This window comes from Rhodamnia argentea, chromosome 10 (genome assembly GCF_020921035.1).
Source record: "Rhodamnia argentea isolate NSW1041297 chromosome 10, ASM2092103v1, whole genome shotgun sequence".
In the NCBI taxonomy this organism is placed as follows: Eukaryota; Viridiplantae; Streptophyta; class Magnoliopsida; order Myrtales; family Myrtaceae; genus Rhodamnia; species Rhodamnia argentea.
In genome coordinates, this window is record NC_063159.1 from 15,001,128 (window position 1) to 15,024,568 (window position 23,441).

Below are 23,441 nucleotides of genomic sequence, written 5' to 3' on the forward strand. Positions count from 1 at the left end.
CGGATGGACTAAATTGACACAAATGTAAAAGATTTAAGATTGAATTGATAGAAAAAAAAGTGTAATACTAAATTAACATAATTGCAATAAATTTATCACTTTTATGGCAATTCCACCCCCAAAGTTTCAACTATTTTAACCCCCTTCTGCCTTGGATCCTCCATCTTTGTCGTCTCTATTTCTTCTACATGTTTCCTTTAAGTTCCTCCTTGTACCTTTTTTAGGTCAGTTTATTTCTGGTAACTTTTATCGCTCGAAGATCTTGTGGTGGGAGAGCGAGCTGCGAGAAAGACGAGTCCATGAGAGGATTAGGATTGAGAGAAAACGACAAGGAGCTGAGAGCGTATGGTGGTGGTACTATAATCTCTAATTAGTAAGTGGGGTTCTCGTGCAATACATAAATCGATCCTACATGAGCGGTCTGTGGGTGATTCCATGTCTAAAATCGAGAACTACAATCGGGTGAAAACTACGCGCTAAGTTTGTACTATCCAAAAAGGATAGGATTCAATGTACATTTTACTTTGTGTGGTCGACCGATCGCCCCCTCCTCGCCCTTTCATTTATCAAAAGATCATCGTATGGAAATTCCGGAAATGAAAAATAAAGAAAACGAGGGGAAATCGGGAATATTATTTGGGTATAATCCGGAATCATGTGGAACCTAGATTTTGTACCTCTCTCTCTCTCTCTCTCTCTCTCTGTGTTTTTTCCTCTTGGATAACGCCCGCCAGCCACGTGTGGGGCAACATTTTGTCAGGAAGCTGTGTAACGTCCTACTCGCTGGCAAAAAAGTTGTGGCGGGCTAGGAACGCAAGTGGGAACCGGTCGGGTCGAGGCTCAGACGTTTCTATTTGTCTTCGTTTCGGCCGTCGTCGCATCGCGGCTCGTCCTTTAATTATTGAGAATCGGACAATCCGCAATGTCGTCGGATCATTCTCGCTCCCGTCAAGCTCGCATGAAACGTGCAACCGGCGGGCAGGCCCAACAAGCCCGAAGCGCTTCCCTTCCGCGCGTGAACAAACGCGGGAGTCCTGTCCCCTAGCTGTCTCTGGCTTTTCTCGTTTGGTACTTCTAACTTTCTAAGCCTATCGAAATAGGTTCGAAATTCATTTAATGATCTTGCAAGCAATTAAATGGATCATAATGAATTTACCAGGTCAGCATAATAAATTAACAAAAATAAAAAGGTCAAAATAAATAGATGATAAAGAAATCCATTGTGATCCCATTTACAATCCACTTAAGACAACCCTATAAATGCTTCTATCATTTCTTTGTCTTTCTTTTACTTTTTTTTTCTTTCTTTTAAAAAGTCTGATTGTTTTAATTTTTTTCATTTTTTCTTCTTAGACCGACGAGGGTCGACCGGCGACCCTTGCCATCTACCACTCTTAGAAGAAAAAATAAATAAATAAATAATCATATTTTTAAAAAATAAATAGAAATAAAAGATATTCAAATAAAAAATTGAAAAACACATATTTCTTAAAAGGAATAAAAATTTAAAAAAATCATATTTTTTAAAATTATAAAAATTATTCGCAATGATTTAGTAAGATTAGATTAAATATAAAAGTGCTTTGGTAATATGGGTTGGATCGGGTATGGGTGAAATTTGCACTACGCATAAACGGGCTAGTAGATCAATTTGGATTGGACTATTTATGACCCAATCCACCCATTTAACAAGTTTACACGCTTCAATTGTAAGGTAATTTCAATGACCCTTTTCATTTCTCATTTCAATGCCAATTTACATCTAGAATTTTGAAAACTTGTAATTTGCTTGCCCTAACAGAAATCACCAGTCTAAAGAGATCGATTTACTCTCAAGTTCATCCAAATCATAATCATTTTCTCTTTTCCCTCATACTCTCTCTCACCCTACTTTCTCCCTCCATCTCGGGGGCTTCCACCACAAACCGCGACCTGATACTACAATGCCACCATTTTCGAACGACGTCATGCCGCTAGGGATGAGCCCTCTGCATATCTCCCTTTTCTCTCGCTATGCTCTCTACATCTACCTCTTCTTAGTCATGGCCGATGTCAAGCTTGACGGAACTAGATTGAGCTTCCCTAAGGTTGAGCTCGAAGGATTTCAATCGAGTCTGCCGCGGGTCAAGCTCAATGGGGTGTGACTCAACTAGGGCGACCATTGGTGGTAGATGGCGCCTATGTGGTGGTCGGCGGCGGCGCCGGAAGGGAGGGGCTGAGCAATGTGTGGTGGGTGGATTGGAGCTTTGAGCAAGTGGTGATTCATTGTGAGTGGATTTGAAAAGGTAGGAGAGGTTAAAACTGGAAGGAAAATGATAAATTTTTTAATAAGGGATGCCAATTGGAGGTTGAAATACGAGGATTCTTTATGATGATTTCCCTTTAATGTAATTGAATCTCATCAATGAATGTCATCAAAGCACTAGTTAGTTAAGTTAATTTAATAAATTGTCAATTTTCATAAATTTTACAAAAGCAACTAATGCATTGATTGACGAGCGTATCAAGGGTAACTATCAGTGTACTTAGCACATAAATATGGGGAAATTTGAAAAAAAAAATTCTAAGCATATTACATTTTTGTTAATTTAGTCCTATATCTTTTTATTTTATCAATTCAGTCCTAAACCTTTTTCATTTATGTCAATTTAATCCTAGACATTGTTTTGTGCCAATTCGGTCTACTCGGCCAACTTTGAACGGGCGGCGTTGAAGGGGATATTTTTAATAATTATTTTAATTTTTCTTCTTCTTGTTTTGGTTCATTTTCTTCTTCCATCCGATTGCCGGATCGGCGACTGGCTAGAGGCAAGGGTCCGGGAGGCTCGACCTAGTCGGCCACCAGCGCCGCTGCTGATGCGCGTGCTCAGCGACAATTATTAACCATGGACAGTTACTCCTTCCTCTCGACAATTTCCGATTCCTAACACTCTCTGATCTGGTTATTCTTCTTATATTTCTTAGGTTAGTAGCTTCTGCTCGGAGTCTCTTTGATGGGAAAATACAAATATAATACCCCGCATTGTTGACGGTTATTATCCATTCAACCGAACACTTGGAAATCACAACAAAAATGAAAAACAAAACGAAGCTCAGCCCAACCAAACTAATCGGACTTTCAGAAATCAGAGCATTCGCAATCGACTATGAACGTTGAAGAATCACAAAGACCTCGCCTTTTCTCCACGGCAATCCCACTTACGCTGTCGCCGGGGGTGATTCGGCCTCACTAGGCCAACCTCACCCAATGGCGGTGGCGCCAGTGGTCGGCGAGGTCGAGCCTCGTCAACCATCCCCTCTAGCTGGTCGTTGATCCGGCAACCAGCTGGAGAAAGAAGGTGAACCAAAAAAAAAAAAAAAAAAAAAAAAGAAAAAACATACAATTTTGAAAATGTCTTTAAAATATTATTTGAAATTATCCCGTTAGCGTCGGACGGCGTCCACGTCAACGTCAACCGGTCAAAGTTATTGGTGGGATGGACTAAATTGACACAAATACAAAAGGTTTATGACTAAATTGACATAAAAAAAGGTTTATGATTGAATTATTAAAAGTGTAAAGATTTTTTTTTTGACAATTTTCTCCATAAATTTGAAATCCAACGGGGGCCGTCATTCTACTGTTTAGCTTAGTCCACATGAACAGTCCGAACTTTATTCAATATATAGTGTGATTTATTACAATTTTTATATAATTATCATTTCTCTTAACATCGCATATAAAAAAATAAATATTTTCTTGCATTTTCAAAATCTATTATCTCTCCGCATGCTTAGAGGAGTATGCCCTCAAAAGTAAATGTCAAGTTTCTTGATTTTTCGTCTTCGCGTGTTAAAGAATATTTGGGAAGAAGAAAATGAAAATTAGCAATCTCTTTGTTCATTTGAACTAATAAGAAGAGAGAGCAAAAATAAAAGTTAGATCGATTTTTTTGGGACGCTTATTAAGTGGATAAATAAGAAAAACATGTAATTTTAATTCACTTATACTTTGACAATTAAACATTGGCTCATTAAACAAGCCTAGTGATTGTTTCGCAAGCGTACGAATTAGATAAGCAAAATGACTTTAATACTACCTTTTATATTGAAAAGATGATTAATATGCATGTTTATATTTAAGTCTTTATTTGTTTCGTGAAAAACGAATAATTTTAAAAATAAATTTTTTTAAAACGACCGTTTGTACCACTTACAAAAAAAATGAATAAATAAAAAATATTTTTATCTCTAAAAAATAATATAAACATAAATTAATAATAATAATATTTTAAACTTAATTAATTATTGTAGACCCACACGAAACGATCATGTTTATAAAAAAAAAATCAGAATAATCAAATCTCCAATTTGCGAAATCCAGGGCGCGCGCAGGAACAGCAAGAACGGGGCGCGCGTGGCAAGCCCCTCCCCCCGGGACCGAGACGGATGTGACGTCAGTAAAATCGAACTCGTGCCACGTCAGCCGTTCCCTCCATTACCCAAGTCCCGACACGAACAAGAGTTTAGAAGCCTTTCCCCGATAGACCGATATGCAATCTCAATCTCAATATCAATCTTCGGCGCTTCCGTTTCTGGCAGCTCTTCAACCTCCTCTCTTCACCTGGAAAGGGGAATTGGCTTCTCCTTCTCCTTCTCGTTCTCCTTCTTCTTCCATCTGTTTCTGAGTCTAGTGCAGCAGCTCTTGTTCCGCTATGGCGGCAGAGGAGGAGAAGCAGAGAGAGGCCGAGTTCTTCTTGGAGCACGATGACGTCGACGACAGCGAGCACGGAGATCTCGAGGTGAACAAGATCGGGGGAAGTAGCAGCGACGAAGGAGGAGAAGAGGAGGCACATGGCGCCTGCGGCCGGAGCGATTCGCCTGTTTCCTTAGCCTCTCTAGTGTGGCCGCAGAGCTACAGGTGACGTCTGCTTACGGTTTTTCCCAGACTAGTTTCTATTTCCCCAATCAGTTGGTCCACGGCGACGTTGTGGTATGGCAAAAAGTTGCCATGCTCCCGAGTTGTCGTTGCTTATTTGGTTTTCGATTGGTGTATAGTGTATTCATAGCGAAGGCGGTTCTGTCAATGAATCCCGGTTTTGGCCTTTGTTGGCTTTAGGCAGCGATGCCGGATTCAACCGAGAAGCGGGTGTGTTGAGCTTGTGAATCGTAAACGTATGATCTTTCACACAATCCAGTTGATTTTGTGTTGTTCAACAGAGTGTTGATCGTAAGAAGGAAAAAAAATGATTGAGCGTTGCATTTTGCCGATCCTTGGAAATGTACTCTGTGGCAGGATAGATTTCGGGCTTCCTGCTTGTTTCTTTCTTTAGGAGTTTCCGCGATTCCCCATTTTTACTGTGTCTTTGTCAAGATTGAAGGAGCATTTTGGTTCGTGCGGAAAGTTGTTTTCTAAAACTTGAAGTCTACAGCCATGCTGCTAGTATACATTTTTTTCCCGCCTGGATCTTTGTTGCAGTGCTGATTCTTGGAATAAGAAGATTTTGTCAAAGGTTCCGTTAGAAATTGCCAGAGATATGTATATTCGATATTTGATTTGCTTGATTCAAAGGAGTATAAGGCACGTATGGGTATAGTGTCGAGTTTGAACCAGGAAACTGATTATTTTGAGTAGATTTGTAGTTTGAGTGGTTTTCTAGTTTAAGTAGGTTTCTTGGTTTCTAATTGGGACTTGGTTTATACGTATTGAAGATTGGCATTAACAATCAATTGTGCAGCGTGCTCGAAGCGAATAGATTATTGAATTTCTTTGTGATATTAAGAGATTGTTCCGCGAGCAATTGTGAGGGCTAATTACTGAGTTATCGGGTATAATAGAAGGCTAAGAAACATCGGGAGTATTTGAGTGACTCGAATGTGGTTATATTCTCTGTTGTGTCGCTTGTCTATAGTGGAATTTTGTGCTGCTCTCCTCGAGGAGTAGTCACATTGATTGAACCACGTAAAATTGATGTCCAATTAATTTTATTATTTTGTTTATTATTGTGTTCATCATTTTTTTCTGCAATATATAGCACTTCACTCGATCATCACATTACTATAATCCAATTACTGCATGTTCGTGACACAAGCGTCCACCTACAACAACCAAACATCTTTGACTCCCAATGAATACAACTTGTCCCACATCAGTCAGTGTTCCCAGCATATACGATTTGTGAAAGAGTCGTCACCTTTAAGCAGGAGGCCAAGATCTTTCTCCACATGATTGCAAAGTGCGGCCGTGCATGTTTGCTTTATGCAATAGCTTTTGTAAGAGTGTTGATTTGACGAGAAAAGAAATTCTGATAATGGAAAACAAAACAGTCAAGTGCATGCGTCTGTTAGAGCAATAATAAGAGTGAATAAATTGCTCCAATGAAGCTATACTGTCTAGTACTCAAATATATGCGTAATAGTTGTGCGAAACAAAATATTTTATTCCAGTGTGGTACTGCATTTTGATGTCCGTATTTCTCGAGTCTACTTTAAACTTTCTTCCTGAGCTGAACAAGTAACACGTTTAGCTAAAACAGCAGTGGTAGAGTTCAAATGTTGTCCTCAACATTTTGCATTGTAGAATTATTCTTCACAGTTTTGAAGTGCTAACCTTGTTACTTTCATCCTTGTTACCATTCTCTACCCTTTGTTGCAGGGAAACTACAGATTCGTATACCATCTCGTTGTCGCCAAACTTAGGATTTCTCGTTCGCTCACCAAGTATTAGATATTCGAGCTGTGACAATGGTTTCCCCAAGAGTAACGTAGACGCAGGTTCAAGATCTCCTTTACTGACTGAAGAAAGTAAACATCCAAAGGAGGAAGATGTGATATCAAGAGCACAATCATCATATTCAGCTAAGTCTTCATATCACCAGCAGCTCACGGGAGAATTGCCAATCAGTCATGGATGTAGCTTCACCCAGACTGTTTTTCATGGTCTGTAGGGAATTGCACTAGTGGCCACTTGACATCTTCAAGTGATATTTTGAATATTTTTACTTCTCCATTAGTGCCCTTGTTTCCATAGCCGTTTGGCATGAATTAAGCACTTTTGTTTACCAGATGTTTTATGATGCCTTGGTTCCAAAATAGGGATCAATGTACTGGCTGGAGTGGGGCTTCTATCAACACCTTGCACGATAAAAGAAGCTGGATGGGCAAGTCTCGCGATTCTAGTTCTTTTCGCCATCATATGCTGTTACACTGCCTCTCTCATGAGAGACTGCTTTGAAAGCAAAGAAGGCATCATTACATACCCAGATCTAGGACAAGCTGCCTTTGGGAGATATGGGCGTCTCTTCATTTCTGTGAGTTTACGATTTCATTGTGTAATAATGCTTGATTATTAATTAGTTGTGGGTAAATTGTCATTTATGGAGAGTGAAAGAAAGGTTCATGGCAGGGCAATGGATTGCCATTAGTCTAATAGTTGTCTTTCTTGCTTCCTGTTGCAGATCATTTTGTACACCGAATTATATGTAAGTTCGGAGTAGAAGCATTGTTTTTACTTTTGCTGTGATAATTCAGCCTATTCACTATCCAAGCTCTTGTCTGCAGTCATACTGTGTGGAGTTTGTTATTTTGGAAGGGGATAACCTCACCAGACTATTTCCTGGAGTATCATTTGACTGGGCTGGTTTTCAGCTGGATTCTTTGCACCTTTTTGGAATTTTAACCGCTCTCGTTGTGCTACCTACAGTTTGGTTGAGGGATCTACGAGTAATATCATACCTCTCAGGCAAGCATTTCCTTGATTTAGTAACATTTATAGTTCTTTTAGTATCTAAACTGCGAAATTCATCTGTGTTCGCGTTGCATCCTGGCAGCTGGAGGAGTAATTGCTACAGCTTTGATATTTCTTTGCGTGGTGACACTTGGTACTACAGAGGGTATTGGATTTCACCAAACAAGTCCCTTAGTGAATTGGAGTGGCATTCCATTTGCCATTGGTGTGTACGGATTTTGCTACTCTGGACATTCTGTTTTTCCAAACATCTATCAATCAATGGCTGATAAAACAAAATTCAGCAAGGCATTGATTGTGTGGTATGGACTTTCTTCTGATACATGCTTAACATACTTTGCTTAATTCGTTTTTATATCCTACGAGTTTTCTTGTATATGCAGCTTCATCATGTGTGTCTTAATATATGGCGGCGTTGCAGTCATGGGATATCTCATGTTTGGTCAAAGTACATTATCCCAGATAACCTTGAACATGCCAGAACATTCCATTGCTTCCAAAATTGCCATATGGACAACAGTGAGTAGGCGATTTTGTGCATTGTGCTGCAATGCTTCTATCCCTGGTTGAAATGAATACCTTTGTGGGTTCTAAGCGCCCCTTCATTTTTTCTTTGGCAGGTCATCAATCCGTTCACTAAATATCCTTTTTGCAATGCATTTTTGAGTGGTGACAGTTAAACTGATGAATTCTTTTTTCTTTTTATCTCTACTTTTTATAACATACTTTGTATCCTGAACATTTGTAAATATGCGCTGTTGATGAACCCGTTGGCACGGAGCATAGAAGAGTTGCTGCCTGCAGGAATCTCGGACAATTTCTTATGTTATATTCTGCTTAGAACAACCCTGGTCATCTCCTCAGTTTGTGTTGCTTTCATTCTTCCTTTCTTTGGTAAATATTTTAAGTTCCTTTTCGCAGAAATAGTTCAGCCTCATCATTACTGTTGAAATATTCTTTAGTTATATGAAACCTATGTAAGACTATGGAGGTATCTGGCGGATTGGCATGCATTTCAATTTGAGTTGATGATATATATTGGGAGTGTGTTGCTTCCAATCTTCAATTCTGAACAGGAGAAAAGAAAAAGCTGTGATTTAGCTCAGTGGTAGTCCCTCCTCACATTTGTCAAGTCCTATTTTGAAAAATTGAAATCATTCTCTCCCTCTCTTTTCTTGGTTAGTGACAAAGTATTTTCATCTCGCGTCTTAAATGAAATAAGCGGCCTTTGCTTGCGCACTGCCAAAGATGATATTAGCTAAACTAAAAATGGAGGACTACTGGAATTTTTACTCTTCGAGGCTATTGGAAAATTTGAGCTGCAATAATCTTTCATTCAATATTGATACTTCCAATACTAGGGACACTTAAAATAGTTTTTCCTTTTCCTCATTAACATGTAGCAAAGGTAAGTGTGCTTTAACTGTATAGCCTGACGGATTCTCTGTTACGAAACATTCCATTCCTCAGTATTATGTTCCATGGTAATACCTTCAAATATTCTAGGTTGAGATATTCGTCACATCTATATTGAAGTGCCACACTTGACATAGTTTTTTGCAGTTTCTTTTATGAGAAACCCTCATGGAGACACTAATAGATGCTTGATGTTAAGAACTTTCTCGAGCATGTTCTACAATTGAATCTGCACATACTGATGAGGGATGCTTGCCTCTAGAGTTTCAGAAGAGCATACTATACAAAGAGTAAATGAAGTACTTAGAATTTGCATCAGCACAAACCTCATATTATGGAATATCCATAACTTTGCTCCAACTTTTACCGTTTGCTTACCATGTTTTCCAGCTATATCTAGTATTTCATACAAGTATTGACATTAATGTGATGCTGTTAGTATAATTATTTCTGGTTTGATGCAGGCCTTGTAATGGCTTTAATCGGTTCCCTCCTAAGTGTTCTTGTGGTAGGTATATTACCTCATTAACTAGAATTTGGATTTATATCTTTCTTCTGTACAGCCTTGTTGTATCTGATGTTTGTTTCCAGAGTAAACAATTTGTGTCCATTCATATTTGGAACATTAATAAATGGAGCATTTTCACTCTTAACAAGTTCAGAACCAGGTCTTGTGCTGCCTTTTGTTAAAGATTTGATTGACTCTGAACCTCTTTCTATCTCATTCACATTTTCCAACGGATAGACCTCATCTTTGCTATTCTCTGTATATGAGCATATAGGCACTATTGGGCACACTTCTGTCCCTTTTTTTTTGTTTTTTTTGAGTCCACATTCCATGTCTATTATGGACTAAGTTTTCGCTGTGGCAATTGTACAAGGATTCTGTAGTTGAATCATACAAGCACGTCTCTCAATTTTGGCTCGAGACTACATACATTTTTTTACATGTTCTGAGAACTTAGAAGCAATTTGAACTCCAACAAAATAAGATCTAGTAAAATTCAGAGTTTATTTTCTGTTAGACAACAAAGCTAATCGGTTTAGCTTAGCAGATCCTCAAATTCTTCTTGGTAAAATTCTGCCATTGCGTTGATATTCTATCAGTTTCAACTGTTTGACATTTGAGGATGTGACCTGTTTACGTGATGTTAATTCATAGTATTTGACAACAATCCTCCTGAGGAGTATAAGCAATAACTCGACGTTGTTAAGGCTTTGTTATTGTCTCTTGGATTCTCCATCTCATCTGTTATTGTAGAACGCAAGTCTTTTGCTCGTGATTTTTCTGAACCATGTGAAATTTCATCTTTGATTCAGGCAGTAATCATGCCAGCTTTGTGCTTTCTGAGGATTATGGGGAAGAAAGCAACAAAAATGCAGGTACTTCAGACTTGATCTTGGTTAAAACTTGCATCGGCAGAAGTGAATTCAACTTGAAGGAGAGAAGTAAAAGTACGAGGCTTATAGCCACAAGATAGGGTGGTGTGGCTCCTACAGTTTAGATCACACTTGCTCTTCCATTCCCCCTTTTGGGGCTAGAAAGTAGAAAAACAGAGTTTTTCAAGAGAAGATGGATTTCAATGGTTAGTTTAGTAGTTTGAATCCAGAAATTAACTTGGTGAGCACTAGTCCGCGAGAGGTCATCTCGGCAGTGGCTTTGATGTTCTTATCTCTGACTAAGCAGAATAACTTGGCATCCGTCTTATTTGATAAATTGCAGACACCGAGATCCTGTTGGCTTAGTTCCCTTCTGTCCACTGCTCCAATTGCTGATAGATTTGCTTTTTCACTTGATATGTTCAGGTGATCCTGAGTACCGCAATTGCGGTCGTGGGCGTTGTCAGTGCTGTGCTGGGGACATACTCTTCCATTTCCCAGATTGCAAAGAATTACTGAACAGGAGATTCAGCCACTCAATCTGATAGAACTTTAGGCATCAGTAGTCTGTCCTATATCTTGTAAGCTTCATGGAACTTCAGCACCGGATTCGTGTGATCGTCAACTATTTTTTTAGTGTTAATTGCTCAGTTTGAGATGGAAAAAAGAAGAGGACTAAATACTGTCCTTGCTTTGTGCACGTAGAGGACGGAGGGGGTGGCTCAGGTCGGACGAGTGACGGCCATGGATGAACAGATCTCTCTTAACAACGAAGCGAAGAAGCTTCCATGGCTGAAAGCTTTTTCTGAACAAGTTCTTGTTCAACGTCAATGTGCACGTGTCAATATATGAGCGGACATGAGTAAAAATTGTATACCACGCGGTGAAATTAAACATCTGTTATTTTTATAGACCAGAAGGATGCTGAGGTGGGAAGCCACGTCCGCGCTATATCAGTGCACGGACATCCGTGCCAGCGACACGTCATCGCGCTCCTCTGACCTTTGCTGACGTGGAGTATAAGAACGGAGAAACCCGAAAAATTCGGGAAGGGAAAAAGGCGTGAAAGTCTAGCTGAGCATGTCCAGGTAGGTCGAAGGGACGAAGAGAGACGGTAGCTGGGGTGCGAGGAACGCCGTGCATCTTCTGAGACAGATCTGCCTAATAAGATGGAGGAGGAGGGTGACGCTTGGATTGCTCATTCTCTCCTCGGGTGATTCGGAAGAGGTTGACCTGCGTATTGGAGAGTACGAAAGGCGAGTATGAGATGCAGTAAATCGTGAATGAAGTGGATTTGAATCGAGAATAGGATCATTGACTAGCTCTTCCTCGAATAATTCGGGATGATCAGATGCCTTGGGTCCTACATGTAGATCTGAGCGACGACGCTCTGCCCAAATCTACGGCGGGTCCAAGTGGCCGGGGCCCCTTGCCCTCGCCAGCCTGGCCCTCGTCAACCTGGCCTCCATAGGCAGTGGCGACCCCGGCCTAGATCACCGTATTCACATAAGTCAGCAGCGAAGGTAGTGAACCCTCGCCGCCATTTTTGCATTACTCCGTAGTGGAGGTGGGCGACGGTGTTCTTCCCCCCCCCCCCACACACACACACACACACAAGGTTCACCGGAGCCCCGCGACGGACGCCAACCCCTGGCGAGTCGTGGAAGGTACCACCAGTCCGCCACTAGTGGCCAAGGAAAAAATTTTAAAGATCAGATTGCTTAAAATCTGAATGTGAACTAGAAAAGCTTTTTCATGGTTTGGTATGGGAATTTCGATTTGATTTTCCTTCTTGCTCATTCTAATAATTTTTTATTTTTATTTTATCTTTACTTTTTTTTCCCTTGAAAAATAAAATTCTTAATTTTTTTAATATTATTTCTTTTTTGCTTTCCTTCTTCTTTGGCTGGTCGATTGCCAGCCACAGTGATGGCCGGTGATTGGCCCCAAGGGAGGTGGGGCCTCGGGTGTCACCGTTTGCTGGCTCGAGCTCGCTTGACCTCACCAAATCTGGCAAGGCGAGTTTGCTCGCAGTGAGGCTCGTCCTCACTTTTAGCAGGCGACTTGCAAAATAAGAAAGTTGAAAAACAAGGAAAAGAAAATTTAAAATTATATAAAAATTAGAAAAGTCGAAATTTTTCAAAAAGAGGAAAATATATTTTCCTCATTTTTGATTGTGTTTTTTTTTTATGGGTGAAAAATATCTTTTTTGATATTTTTCGTGAAACAAACGACAGCCGAAGCTCAAATCAAACATAATGGTTTTGAGTTTCTTGGAGGGACCATTACTCCTCTCGGCCTCCCTTTATTCCGTCCTATGCAGGCGGGATCAATCTCGTGGACTGTCGTGTTATTGCCGTTGGACCGTCATGTCTGCATCGTGTCGAACAGAAGTCGTGGAGTTCGATAAGACCATCCATCTCGACAATAAGTGACGATTTCGTGCATTCAATAATTCCATTGAAGTCCCATGTCTTCTTGCTCACAATATCGTTAAAGACGAGTGCATGCGGTGAAAGTAACCGTGAAAATAACTTTGCTCCACCGGGCGAGCTGGCGACAGAAGGTCTATGAATTTGCTTAGCCTGGGTTGATCCGTGGCTTTGGACAATAGAAACTAGAAAAAGAATCTTTATTTCTGTTGGAATTTGTGATCCAATTTCTAGAGACTTCTGGAATGGGCATTTGCTAGTGAAGTCCAGAAATATCTGGCATGCACAACGTTTTTGTGGAATAGATATTTGTAAAATAAAGTCTAGATGTATCTAGTGTAATTTACTATAGCGGTGAAGTCCTCTATAAATTCTAGAGTATGTCTAGAATGGGTATTTGCTAGTGAAGTTCAGAAATATATCTAGCATGCACAAGATATTTGTAAAACATATATTTGTAGAAAAGTCTAGATAAAATCATTTCTATAAATTAGTGAAACCATCTTTCCTAGTCCCATTCCATATTTTCCTTAAACTATCATACATTGTCCCTGTCCATTCCTACACCAACTATACCATAACCATATACATGCTTGCACATCGCTAATAAGAATTATACACGGTGAAGCAATACCTGATATGCTACGACTTAGTTACGCAATTGATGTATTTAGTGATGAGATAAATTGCAACCGATTTAATCCATCGCCATTGTTTCATTAAAATCCAAAGGACCAAATTTTCATACTAGTAAGATTCGGTCGGTTTTTATTGCCTTGCTCGTAAGTAAACCTACTCCCATTTCTTCTTTTATTTTTCTCCATCTCCTTTGATTATTTTCTTATTGCGTTTGTCAACCCTAATCCCTCAACTAATATCTGTCTCCCTCTTCTGTCTTTCCTAATACCTCAACTAATCTCTCTGTCTCACTCCCTTTTTTTTTCTCTTGTGTGGGGGCACTTTTGCTCTTTTTTTGTTGATTAAAGTATGTGCTTTTACTATGTTATCGTCCTCTTCTCCAAGTTCAATGCTTTGCTTGTTGCTGGCTATGTTCTAGATTGTGTGTTTCCAACAATAGCATCTCGTTGCTAATGTTTGCTGAGTTGTAAGTGGTAGCTTCTTGGGAATAGGTGAAGCCTAGTCATTGATGGCTTCTGAGTTTTCGATAGATCCTTATTAACTGTAGTCCAAAAAAAACAGTGCCTTTTTGAAAAAACAAAAAAACGCATTGTGCTTTTTCTGGCTTCTGTCTCTAAGAAATGACTTTAAGTCTTGGATAGTTGTAATGTATTGGCACTTACGGCACTTTCCTTTGGATCGGTTGCGGTGTTTGTGAATGCTAGTTGTCAAGAATTATGCATGTGCTTGCCGGGAGATTCGAGCTGGGAAGTTTGTCTTTTTGGAGTGTAATTACTGGAAGCTCTAGCAAATTGCTGACTCTTGCTTTCTTTTCAACACGCGAACGATCCTCTTTGATGCTGTTTGTAGACACTGTTGCAGTAGATTATTACTTGTGTTCTTTTCAGAAATGAGAAGTAGATGGGCGAGTCCAACAGCTTTAAGTGGCTTGGATGGTTTTTAGTGCTTTGACAGGAACATGTTATTGCAATAAAGCCATGCACTCTATCTGATGAAATTGCCTATTGATAAGGGTGTTCTCAAATGGAGAAAGTTTTTTCCAGTTTGAAGAAAATTAGTAATTCGCCCACTGGATCGAAAGAAGAAAGTGAATCAGGAAGAGATCGGCACATCATACATCTTCTTATGTTCAAATGTCGAGCGGCAAAAAAGTTGTGGGGGATGGATTATTTGGTTTGATGATGATGCACTATTCTTGGAATGTTTATACATAGGTAAAAGAATGAGGAAAATAATGGACTACAGAACTGTTGCCAACTGGGTTCTGGATGTTGCTTTGCTGATTTTGAGTTAGTCAATTTCTCACTTATCGGTTTTTCTTCCCCTGTGTTATTGAGTTTTGATACGTCGGTGACACGGCGTTTATGACACTCGCCCTCTTTACGAGCTTATGGTTTTGAGTGCAGTTTTCCTTTTAACTCCACCTCCTTAGGATTTTGATTGGAAATGCTTTTTTCCCATTTTAGATTGCCCATTTGTGCTTAAGATGATCTTTGCTGGATTTTTTGCTATTCTGTATCGTGCGTTGTTGTAGAAATCATTTTAAAGACCAAATAAAGGTGGCACTTTATATTTGAATTGGCAATTTGAATAAGCCGTGTTTATGAGTCTACCATTTTTGGCATGTACAGTCTTTGTTGCTCCTATTTGGTAGACAGATATGCTTTGAGAATGCATTTCATCTGATGGAGTATTATTTTCAAACAGGTCGTATGGCATTGACAATCTAAATTTGTTCCTCGAGCATACAATGGGGAACGAAAGCAGTTGGAGTCGCAGTCTTGAGCACTCTCAGCACTTTTTTCAGGAAGTACCTGTTTCGAGTTTTGTCATGTGGAGCTATTCCCATTCACATTGCTTTCATTATGGATGGAAGCCAGCGTTTTGCTAAGAAACAAAACATGGTTGAAGGCGAGGGCCATAGGGCTGGTCATAAATCCCTCATATCTATACTTAATTACTGCTACGAACTTGGTGTCAAATACATCACGGTGTATGCCTTTAGCATTGAAAACTTCGAGAGAAAAACTTGAGGAAGTCCAAATATCTGATGGATCTGATGATAGAGAAAATCGATGAATTGCTTTGAGATGGAAGCATTGTAGATCATTATGGGATGAGGTTGTACTTCATAGGAAACCTGAAACTTCTAAATGAGGAGGTCAGGATTGCGGCAGAGAAGGCAATGAAGGCCACTGCCCACAATAGCCGGACTGTGCTTTTGATAGGAATGGCACATACTTCATACGATGCAATTGTTCATGCTGTTCAAGAATCCTGTGAAGAGAAGATGAATAACGTCCAAGCAGAAAATACTATCAAGGCAGGTCGCAATAGCACCGAGCAAAATGGAAGTTGTGGGCAGATTAATGGTGTATATCCCCCAGAAATTCAAGACTGCCATAAACGTGAAGTGCACGGAACTGTAATAATAGGGAAAAAATGAGATATGCTGTAACGGGTTCAGCAAATTGGAGGCAAGCGAAAAGAAGAATGGAGTCATCAAATGTGCTGCTCTGGGATTTCGTGGAGAAAAGTGAAATGAAGTTCAGGAATCCATGCAAAGCCAATTATCCAAAGGCACTGTTGAAAGTAGTGAAGATGGTGAGATGGTACGTGAAATTAAACCTCTCATAATCTGCTAGATATCCAGAAGCACATGTACATGGCAGGGGCTCCTGATTCGGATATTGTGATCTGAAGTTCTGGGGAGACTTGTCTGAGCAACTTCCTGCTGTGGCAGAATAGCTAGAGTCCCCAGTACACTCCGGATGCGCTCTGGCCGGAGATCAGGCTGTGGCATCTGGTGGGGGTGGTTTTGCACTACCAGCGAAATTACTCGTATCTGCAGAAGAAGAGGAAACTGTCATGAGATCAAATTTCTCGCACCGCATGAAAACAGGTGACAGTTTGCTCTTGCTTTGGATGTTTACTCTGAGACCCTGATACACAGGTTGGGGTTGCTGATGAACTTCGATGATTCAGCTGCGATTTTGCGTTTTACTTGTATAGGACTGCAACTCGTGGAGGGAGGGGAGGGAGCAGTCCGGTTGCTTTTGTTTCTCTTCTCAAGCCAGTTGACTTGCTTGATACTTGATCAGCTCCTCACTTACCTTGTCGCTGAACAAAGTACCGAACAATGATCCACTGATGGAACAAGCTGGGAAAGCCTCAGTTATTCTCAGGCACATCCGTGTAACATTATATTTTATCAATACTAGGTAACAGCTGCCACTTACATGAACAGCATACTTTGAAAGAAAATCATTTTTTTTGGAAAATATGGATGTCTCGGTTGCAGAAATAGAATGGTTAAATTCAGGAAATATTGATGCTCAGATTCTAATTTGTTTCGTCAGGTCTGAAACTGGACGTCAATACAGTCACAGGCTAATAGTTCCCCGGAGCTCATATCTAACAATTTGGGGCTTCTGCATTACTTTACTCCTTGTTCTGTATGTGTCTATTGGGCATTTATGTGGCTTGATTGAAGAAGAAATCCCATGTTTTTGCTTCAAGGAATTTCTCTTCTATTGAGCCTTTCCTTTTCATAGCCACAATGTGTTAGCCATGTTTCATCTTTCAAATGCTTCCACAGCTCCGATTTAGCATTTTGCATTTTCTTCACATTGCATCAATTCATGCTCGATATTCGACTCCCGATCATATTCTGTGATACCCATCTGGGATCCGTCTCCTTCGGTATCATAAGATAGTTATTCCTTCGATATGATGGTCTTTTCTTGATAAGCATTATCGAGGTAGCAACAAGATTAAAGTCGAAGTGTAGTAACCCAGAAAATTGCCCTAATTTGTTAGGGATGTGATCCTCGATCCAATGGATCCTGTTGTACTTTCTTTGCGCATGACATTGCCTTTGTCAATTTGCTTTCCTAACCATCATACATTTTCAATGGTAGTTTGGACATATTATCTAGGACAGGACATAAAGCAAACAAAACCAGTTTGCAAATTAAGAAGATAAATCTTTTTATAGATAGGCAAAAGTTGGGACATCAGAAAAAGTTAATATGTAGTTTAGCTGTTTGGGGCTATTATATACGGAGACGGTCGAGACAATCTGGATTATAAGCATAAATTAGGATTGGAGTAGAGTATTAGAAAAAGCAAGCATGTTGTGCATGAGCAAAATTTGTCTGGCGCCTCTCACAAGGTTTATGATATGATCTAGGAGTAAATGTTACCTGTAGCTGTATCAAGTAAATAAATCTCCCCCAAACCTTTGTATTAAAAAAAAAAGGCTTCAGTGAGATCACAGCGGTCTTCGACTTAGAGGTGTCGGTTTACGAGTTTGAATCTCTTCTCCTGCAATATGAGCAAGCTTCTTTGCGTACAACAGTGTTTGGATTACTTACTGATGGAAAAAGGTGCGTTCCTTTCAAGTATAGAAGTGCTGTTGAACATGGGAATGGTGTATGTCACGGAGATATTGAGGTCCTGATGATCAATTCTAGAAGCGGACCTGGTCTTCTGTTTCCAAAGGTACATTGTAAGGATTGATCCCTTCATCCTTTATCCTTGAGAAACTTTATAGACTTAAGCTCCTCTGAGGAATCCCATTAGTCCAGAAGAACAGCTATTATTTGATGAGATTCTGCAAGGAGATGGCTCTTCCAAGGCGAAATTACTCTTTTTCCCGATCCTATGCATCTGTAAGAAGTTTAGTAGCCAGATGATTGAAAGTAAACAGATTGGTGGTCTCCCGCTGTACTCGCTGTATTCTCTAAAACCAAAAGATCAGGTCGGTGGTGAGGTAGTTTTGGCATGTATGTATAGCTGAGAAAATTGCAACCTTCTGCGACTTTAGTATCAAAGTCTATGACGACTTTCGAGAGATTAAGTTGCAAGGCCTGAAAATGAATTCTTACTGAAGCTCTCATCGGCATTGTTGTCGAAATCCATATCAAGATTCTGGGATCTTATAATTCGGTGAGCTAAGATCATTGAAACAGGGAGAAACCCAAGGGAGAGTTGGATCTTACCATGATCTCAAATGTGCTGGGATCTTTATACGGGCCGCATACTAATGGACAAAATCATAGGATAATGGTGAGATTACGTATAACATGAGAGGACATGGCATTAGAAATTACACTCCGTATTTACACGGGTTTTTTTAACAAGTGCCCCCTGGACACTCATTAGCAAAATCCATTTGGTATATATGCAGAGGTAGAATAGACTTGAGAGTTTAGCCTTACAAATGACACGAGTCCTTTTAGTAATATTCTTTTGAAACTTTTGTTTACAATGTTGAGATTTAGACAAGTAGCAAGTTATCTAGAAATTCATATTTTTGGTTGGAAATTCTAGGAATCTGACAATTTGCAGTCCAACATCATGACTCTATTCCTCATACAGCTGCACTTTTCAATTTTAGCGAACTTGCTCGTCAGACTCCTTATTGCATGAGCTAGGTTGGTCTGCAGGGCATACTGTACCGCTGCAGATTGAATGAACCTTATTGTCAGAGGTCACCGTTGAGGCATTCTGTGCTCTTTCAGAACTATCAGTGGCAAAATTCTCCTGTGAAGTTCTAGCTGCCCAGTAGATGATAGATGTGAAGAGGGATGCTAGGTCAATATTTAGAGACATGAGGACCGGGCTATGTCTATCCATTTTCCTTTGGGTACTGTAGGACTTCTCTTGATATTTGCTGATAAAAAACAAGTCCTGATGTGTAACCGGATAGGTGGTCGTATGGAAATTTGCTTAGGAAGCAATGCAGCATTGTATGGTGGGCAGGTGTCTTCTTGGTTGTTTTCATTTTCAAACTAATTCAATGGAAAAAACTGGAAAAAATTCTCTTGGAAGGGCATTTCCTTCATTTCATAATTCGGCTGTTCGGCCTGTTAGAGTGGAAGCCCTCACAGATAAAATGCGCAAAGGAGTTGCTGCAAGCTCGAATTTGTTTTTTCCCTTTGTTCAGTTACTGGGACTAAGATAGACTTCATTTTTCATGTCATATTGCCAGAAAGAGGAGAAACTTTCCTATTCTTTCACTTTTCCTGTCGTTGATCACGTTCTTTACGGCGATACCATGTGCCGTTAATAAGAGTTCTTGCATATTGTTTGTTGCTGCTTGTTGCTATATGAATTTCATTCAAGGATTGTTTACTTCTGAAATTTTGGGGTAGCTGGGAACATGATGAAACTGTTGAGTAGGCTGACTCACGTGAAGCTCTTGAGGAAGCCCGGGTTCGGGCGAAGTCCATAATGTGTTTTCATTGGGACTATTACTCTATAAGGCTATATTTTCTGTAATGTGTTTGATTTGAACTTGTCTAGCTGGTGCATCAATGTTAGACCTAAAGACTGAGTGACTTCGATGCCCTTGCCAGCTTTGTTAAAATATCACTGTACTTGACCAGACAAACAAGCATCACTTTTCCGTCTGTTTTACCCGTTTGCTCACAATGTTTTTAGGCAAACCTTCTGTGTTTCGGCATGTTATCTGCTACTCCAAATTCAAGAGCAAGACCCTCCAGGACGAGCTTAGTTCTGAAGATTGGTGCAGAGGTGCCATGTTCGCATTGCTAGTGAAGGAGCAACTTGAGTCTTGGCCTGAGCAGGGCACTCGCCAGCGAAGTTGGTTAACTGTTGCTGAAGCCATGGAGTGTTGTAGGTACCCGTGGATGCGAGAGGCCTCGGGAGAAGGTTTTTCCAGGTGGCATGCCGATCGGGTTTCAAGAAAATAGACCGGCAGAACCATCCTAGCTCGCGAATCATCATCGACACTAACATCAGACATGTTTCTGGATGCTATTCAGTATTCAGAGAGGACAACAGCAAACTTTCCTCTCTGAAATTAACCCTTCTTGTTCCAACGAAGGTTAGGAATTAGGAGTCAGAAACATTTGCGCACTCTAGTTCTTGACCTTTTCTCCTCTCCTAGGAGAACTCTTTAAGCCGATTTTCGCTTGCATCCTTTTATCAGTGTCATTCGCTGATTCTGTAATAAGAAAACACACTGTTTTTGAGCATTCTGCTGTTTATTTTGCAAGAATGTAAGAGGCAGAAGAAGGAAAGAAAGGCCCTAAAGATGCAACCTTGCCTACTAATTTGCACATTTGTTCATTCTTTCTTTTAACCCTTCGTAAATTAGAAGGCAAGGATGCATCTTTATACTTTAAGGTACATGAATTTCTAGTCCTCCCTTGCCTACCTTGCACCACAGTACCTTGGTGGGGATATTTAGTGATGTCCCCATTGTGTGATTACTCATGTAAAATAATAAGCAAAATCGTTTCTTTTCATGGTAAGACTGCGTTGTTTGGGAGAAAACTTCATGTTAGAGGAAAATACTTTCCAGAAATCACTTTTCAGGAAAATGGTTAATTTTCCTTTATTTGGTGATATGTGAATAAAAGTATTTTTTGGTGTTTGGATCTCATTTGGAAAATGATTTTAATCTTTTTATCTCAAGCAAAAACAAAATCAAATTCTTAATAATTTTTTGAGTTTTTTCTTTTTCTTTTTGGGTAGGCGGCAGCCACGGGCGAGCTCAAGGCTCGCGGGCCGATCAGCCATCGCCGAGGCCCGGCGATCGGCGGGGGAGAAGAAAAAAGAAAAGGAAAGAAAATAACATAACATAAAAGTAAAAATAAAAAATTCTAGAGAAGCAATTCCAAAAGGCATTTTTACCTATTTAGATTTAGGAATTCACTTTTCTAATTTTGTGCATAGATTTTCCGTTGATTGGAAAATAGTTTCCGTTAACTAAGTCATTTTCAACGAATTAAACGGGTGAAAGTACGGAAAAATAATTTCCAGAAAAATACTTTCACTCCAACAAAAGCACCCTAAATTTCTTAAGAACGGCAATGTCGCGGATTAAAAGATTTGTTTAGTAAGATTGACGTACAAAGCGATGAGACCCAGTGTAAGTGGGTGTCAAATAAATAGATCATATTGAAGCACGGACAAGAGTAGGACCATCTATCGCTCGGTTTGAATTAGCACATGCATTAAGGTTATTTAGCTTTTCCCCTACAAATCATTGAACGAATTATGTCCAGAAAGAGTCCGCCATCTATAACAGGAAAGACTTTGTGGCGACTCCCCATCATCTTTTGGAGCTCTGAGTGTGGTGGCGCTGTGATCTGGTCGAATACAAGCAGTCACTGCTTGAGATATTTTACGCATCGAGGATTGAAGACGACCTGCCGTGTCCCCCAAGTGGATCGCAAACGGTTGCGGTACGACCTGGTGGAATTTTAATTAAGAGGGACCTACGAAACGCCCCGTGTTGTCTGCCCAGAAGAGACCCGATTCGTGTCCGGCGGTTGCCTTCGATCCGTGTTTTGAATCGGAACCCTACATCATCGGAAACTGTCTTGATGCACGACAGCTTTTGACCTAGGACTGCCACCCACAGTTTCATACGCGTGCCATCGCTTTCTCTCATGCACGCATCTCCCATCTAAAGAAGGTGGGATTTTTAGTGAAAGTTTCTGGCACCACAAGAGCCACGTTGGGTCGATGGAGATGTTGGTCCACGGTTCGAATTGGAACTTGGAAAAAGGTTTTAGCCAGTAGGGAACCCCCATGGAATTACAGAATATCCATGTCCCCGTCGGATTAGTACAAGCAAGGGCAGTAATTAACGAGGTCTCCTATCCTGGTAATAACCCGGTTGCGGCGCGGCGGAAGTAATCTTGTCATGACCCGAAGAGATCTTGACCACTAGGATAGCCCCAAAGGCACGGACCATGCATTTGATAAGGTGGATGAACAAGTTATGAACATTCACTCAAGTGCAAGCCGATTAATCTAAAATAGATTCGGGCGATATCCATGATTATAACCACCCATCGTTCATTGAGGAAAACATGGCTCCAAACAAACAATAGGACGAGAAACCCGACCTTAGAAAGATGAACAAGCACCGCTAATTGAGTAACCTCACTTGACCTTGTGAACTAGGACAAAAAACGAAGAAAAAGAACGTAACAAATTTTTTTGGGAAATGCCGGTTACGGTGTATATTTCTAAGATAAAGCACAACACGTATGAGAGAAATCCTACGTGGCACACCGCCATGTGGGGATCGCGTGTTAATAGATCCAACAACTCTAGTTGGATTAAATACATATCTACGTAAACATTCCATGAATCGAATCCTTCATGCAGCTGCAAGCTACTTTAACCTTCTGTTTGACCGTCCAGAGATGGTCCAGAGAAGGATGAATGCTGAAAGCATCACTTACATTACATGACAAGTGAATATTTTGCCCATCTCATCATTGGAAAACAAAACGAGGAAATGGCCAAAGACAACGAACCCGTGAACCAGACGAAACGACGCATTGAATTCGAAAAAAGCGTCAGCGAGAGATCTTTATGCAAGTTGGAGGGGTGCACGCAGGAACTAGCTCAGTACACGCACGCATCAGTTCGGGTTGCGGCTGCTCTGCGGACTAGATTTTCAGCTCATTAATAGGCAGCCCTCCAATTCGATGCACCAGATGAGAACGGTTTTCTTGTGCGTCGCACGCACGTGCACATTGGTAGACATATGCTGGTATGTACACGTTCTGCAGATCTCTCTGTAGAGTTAGGTTAAATCGTTTTACCTACGGATCAGAGTGAAAACCATGAAAGCCATTTTCTTACAGTGAGAAGACCTGCACTGAGGAAGCTTAGATGCTCTAGCCATGAATTACAGGCAAGAAATTTCTGCTTCAGCCATGAATTATAGAAAAGAAATTTCTAACTCCAAGCTCGGACTTGGGTTTCAGTACTCAGATCGAGAATGCTCCAATGCCAGCTGAAGCATCGCTTATATTCACTAAAGAAAAGAAAAAAATCAGTATGGTTTTCCTCTA

The 23,441-nt window shown here is 40.3% G+C and overlaps 1 protein-coding gene and 2 pseudogenes across 2 annotated transcripts; all 3 read left to right on the forward strand.

Moving 5' to 3' along the window:
• The first annotated feature begins 4,545 nt into the window (after positions 1–4,545).
• Positions 4,546–11,335, forward strand: LOC115733464 (amino acid transporter AVT1A). 2 transcript variants are annotated; one of them, XM_030664130.2, is made up of 13 exons: positions 4,546–4,900; positions 6,635–6,918; positions 7,075–7,289; positions 7,437–7,460; positions 7,540–7,720; positions 7,809–8,028; positions 8,110–8,245; positions 8,347–8,366; positions 8,475–8,620; positions 9,607–9,650; positions 10,463–10,525; positions 10,949–11,066; positions 11,174–11,335. In XM_030664130.2, exons 1-12 carry the CDS (start codon positions 4,695–4,697, stop codon positions 11,039–11,041), a joined length of 1,632 nt encoding a protein of 543 aa, XP_030519990.1. In that variant the 5' UTR covers positions 4,546–4,694; the 3' UTR covers positions 11,042–11,066; positions 11,174–11,335. The 2 variants fall into 2 exon arrangements, with proteins under 2 accessions (XP_030519990.1, XP_030519983.1); XM_030664123.2 differs by having other exon boundaries at positions 10,949–11,335.
• Positions 11,336–15,323: 3,988 nt separating this feature from the next.
• LOC115729895 lies at positions 15,324–16,249 on the forward strand (annotated as a pseudogene).
• A 1,542-nt stretch (positions 16,250–17,791) lies between these two features.
• LOC125312720 lies at positions 17,792–20,345 on the forward strand (annotated as a pseudogene).
• Positions 20,346–23,441: the final 3,096 nt, after the last annotated feature.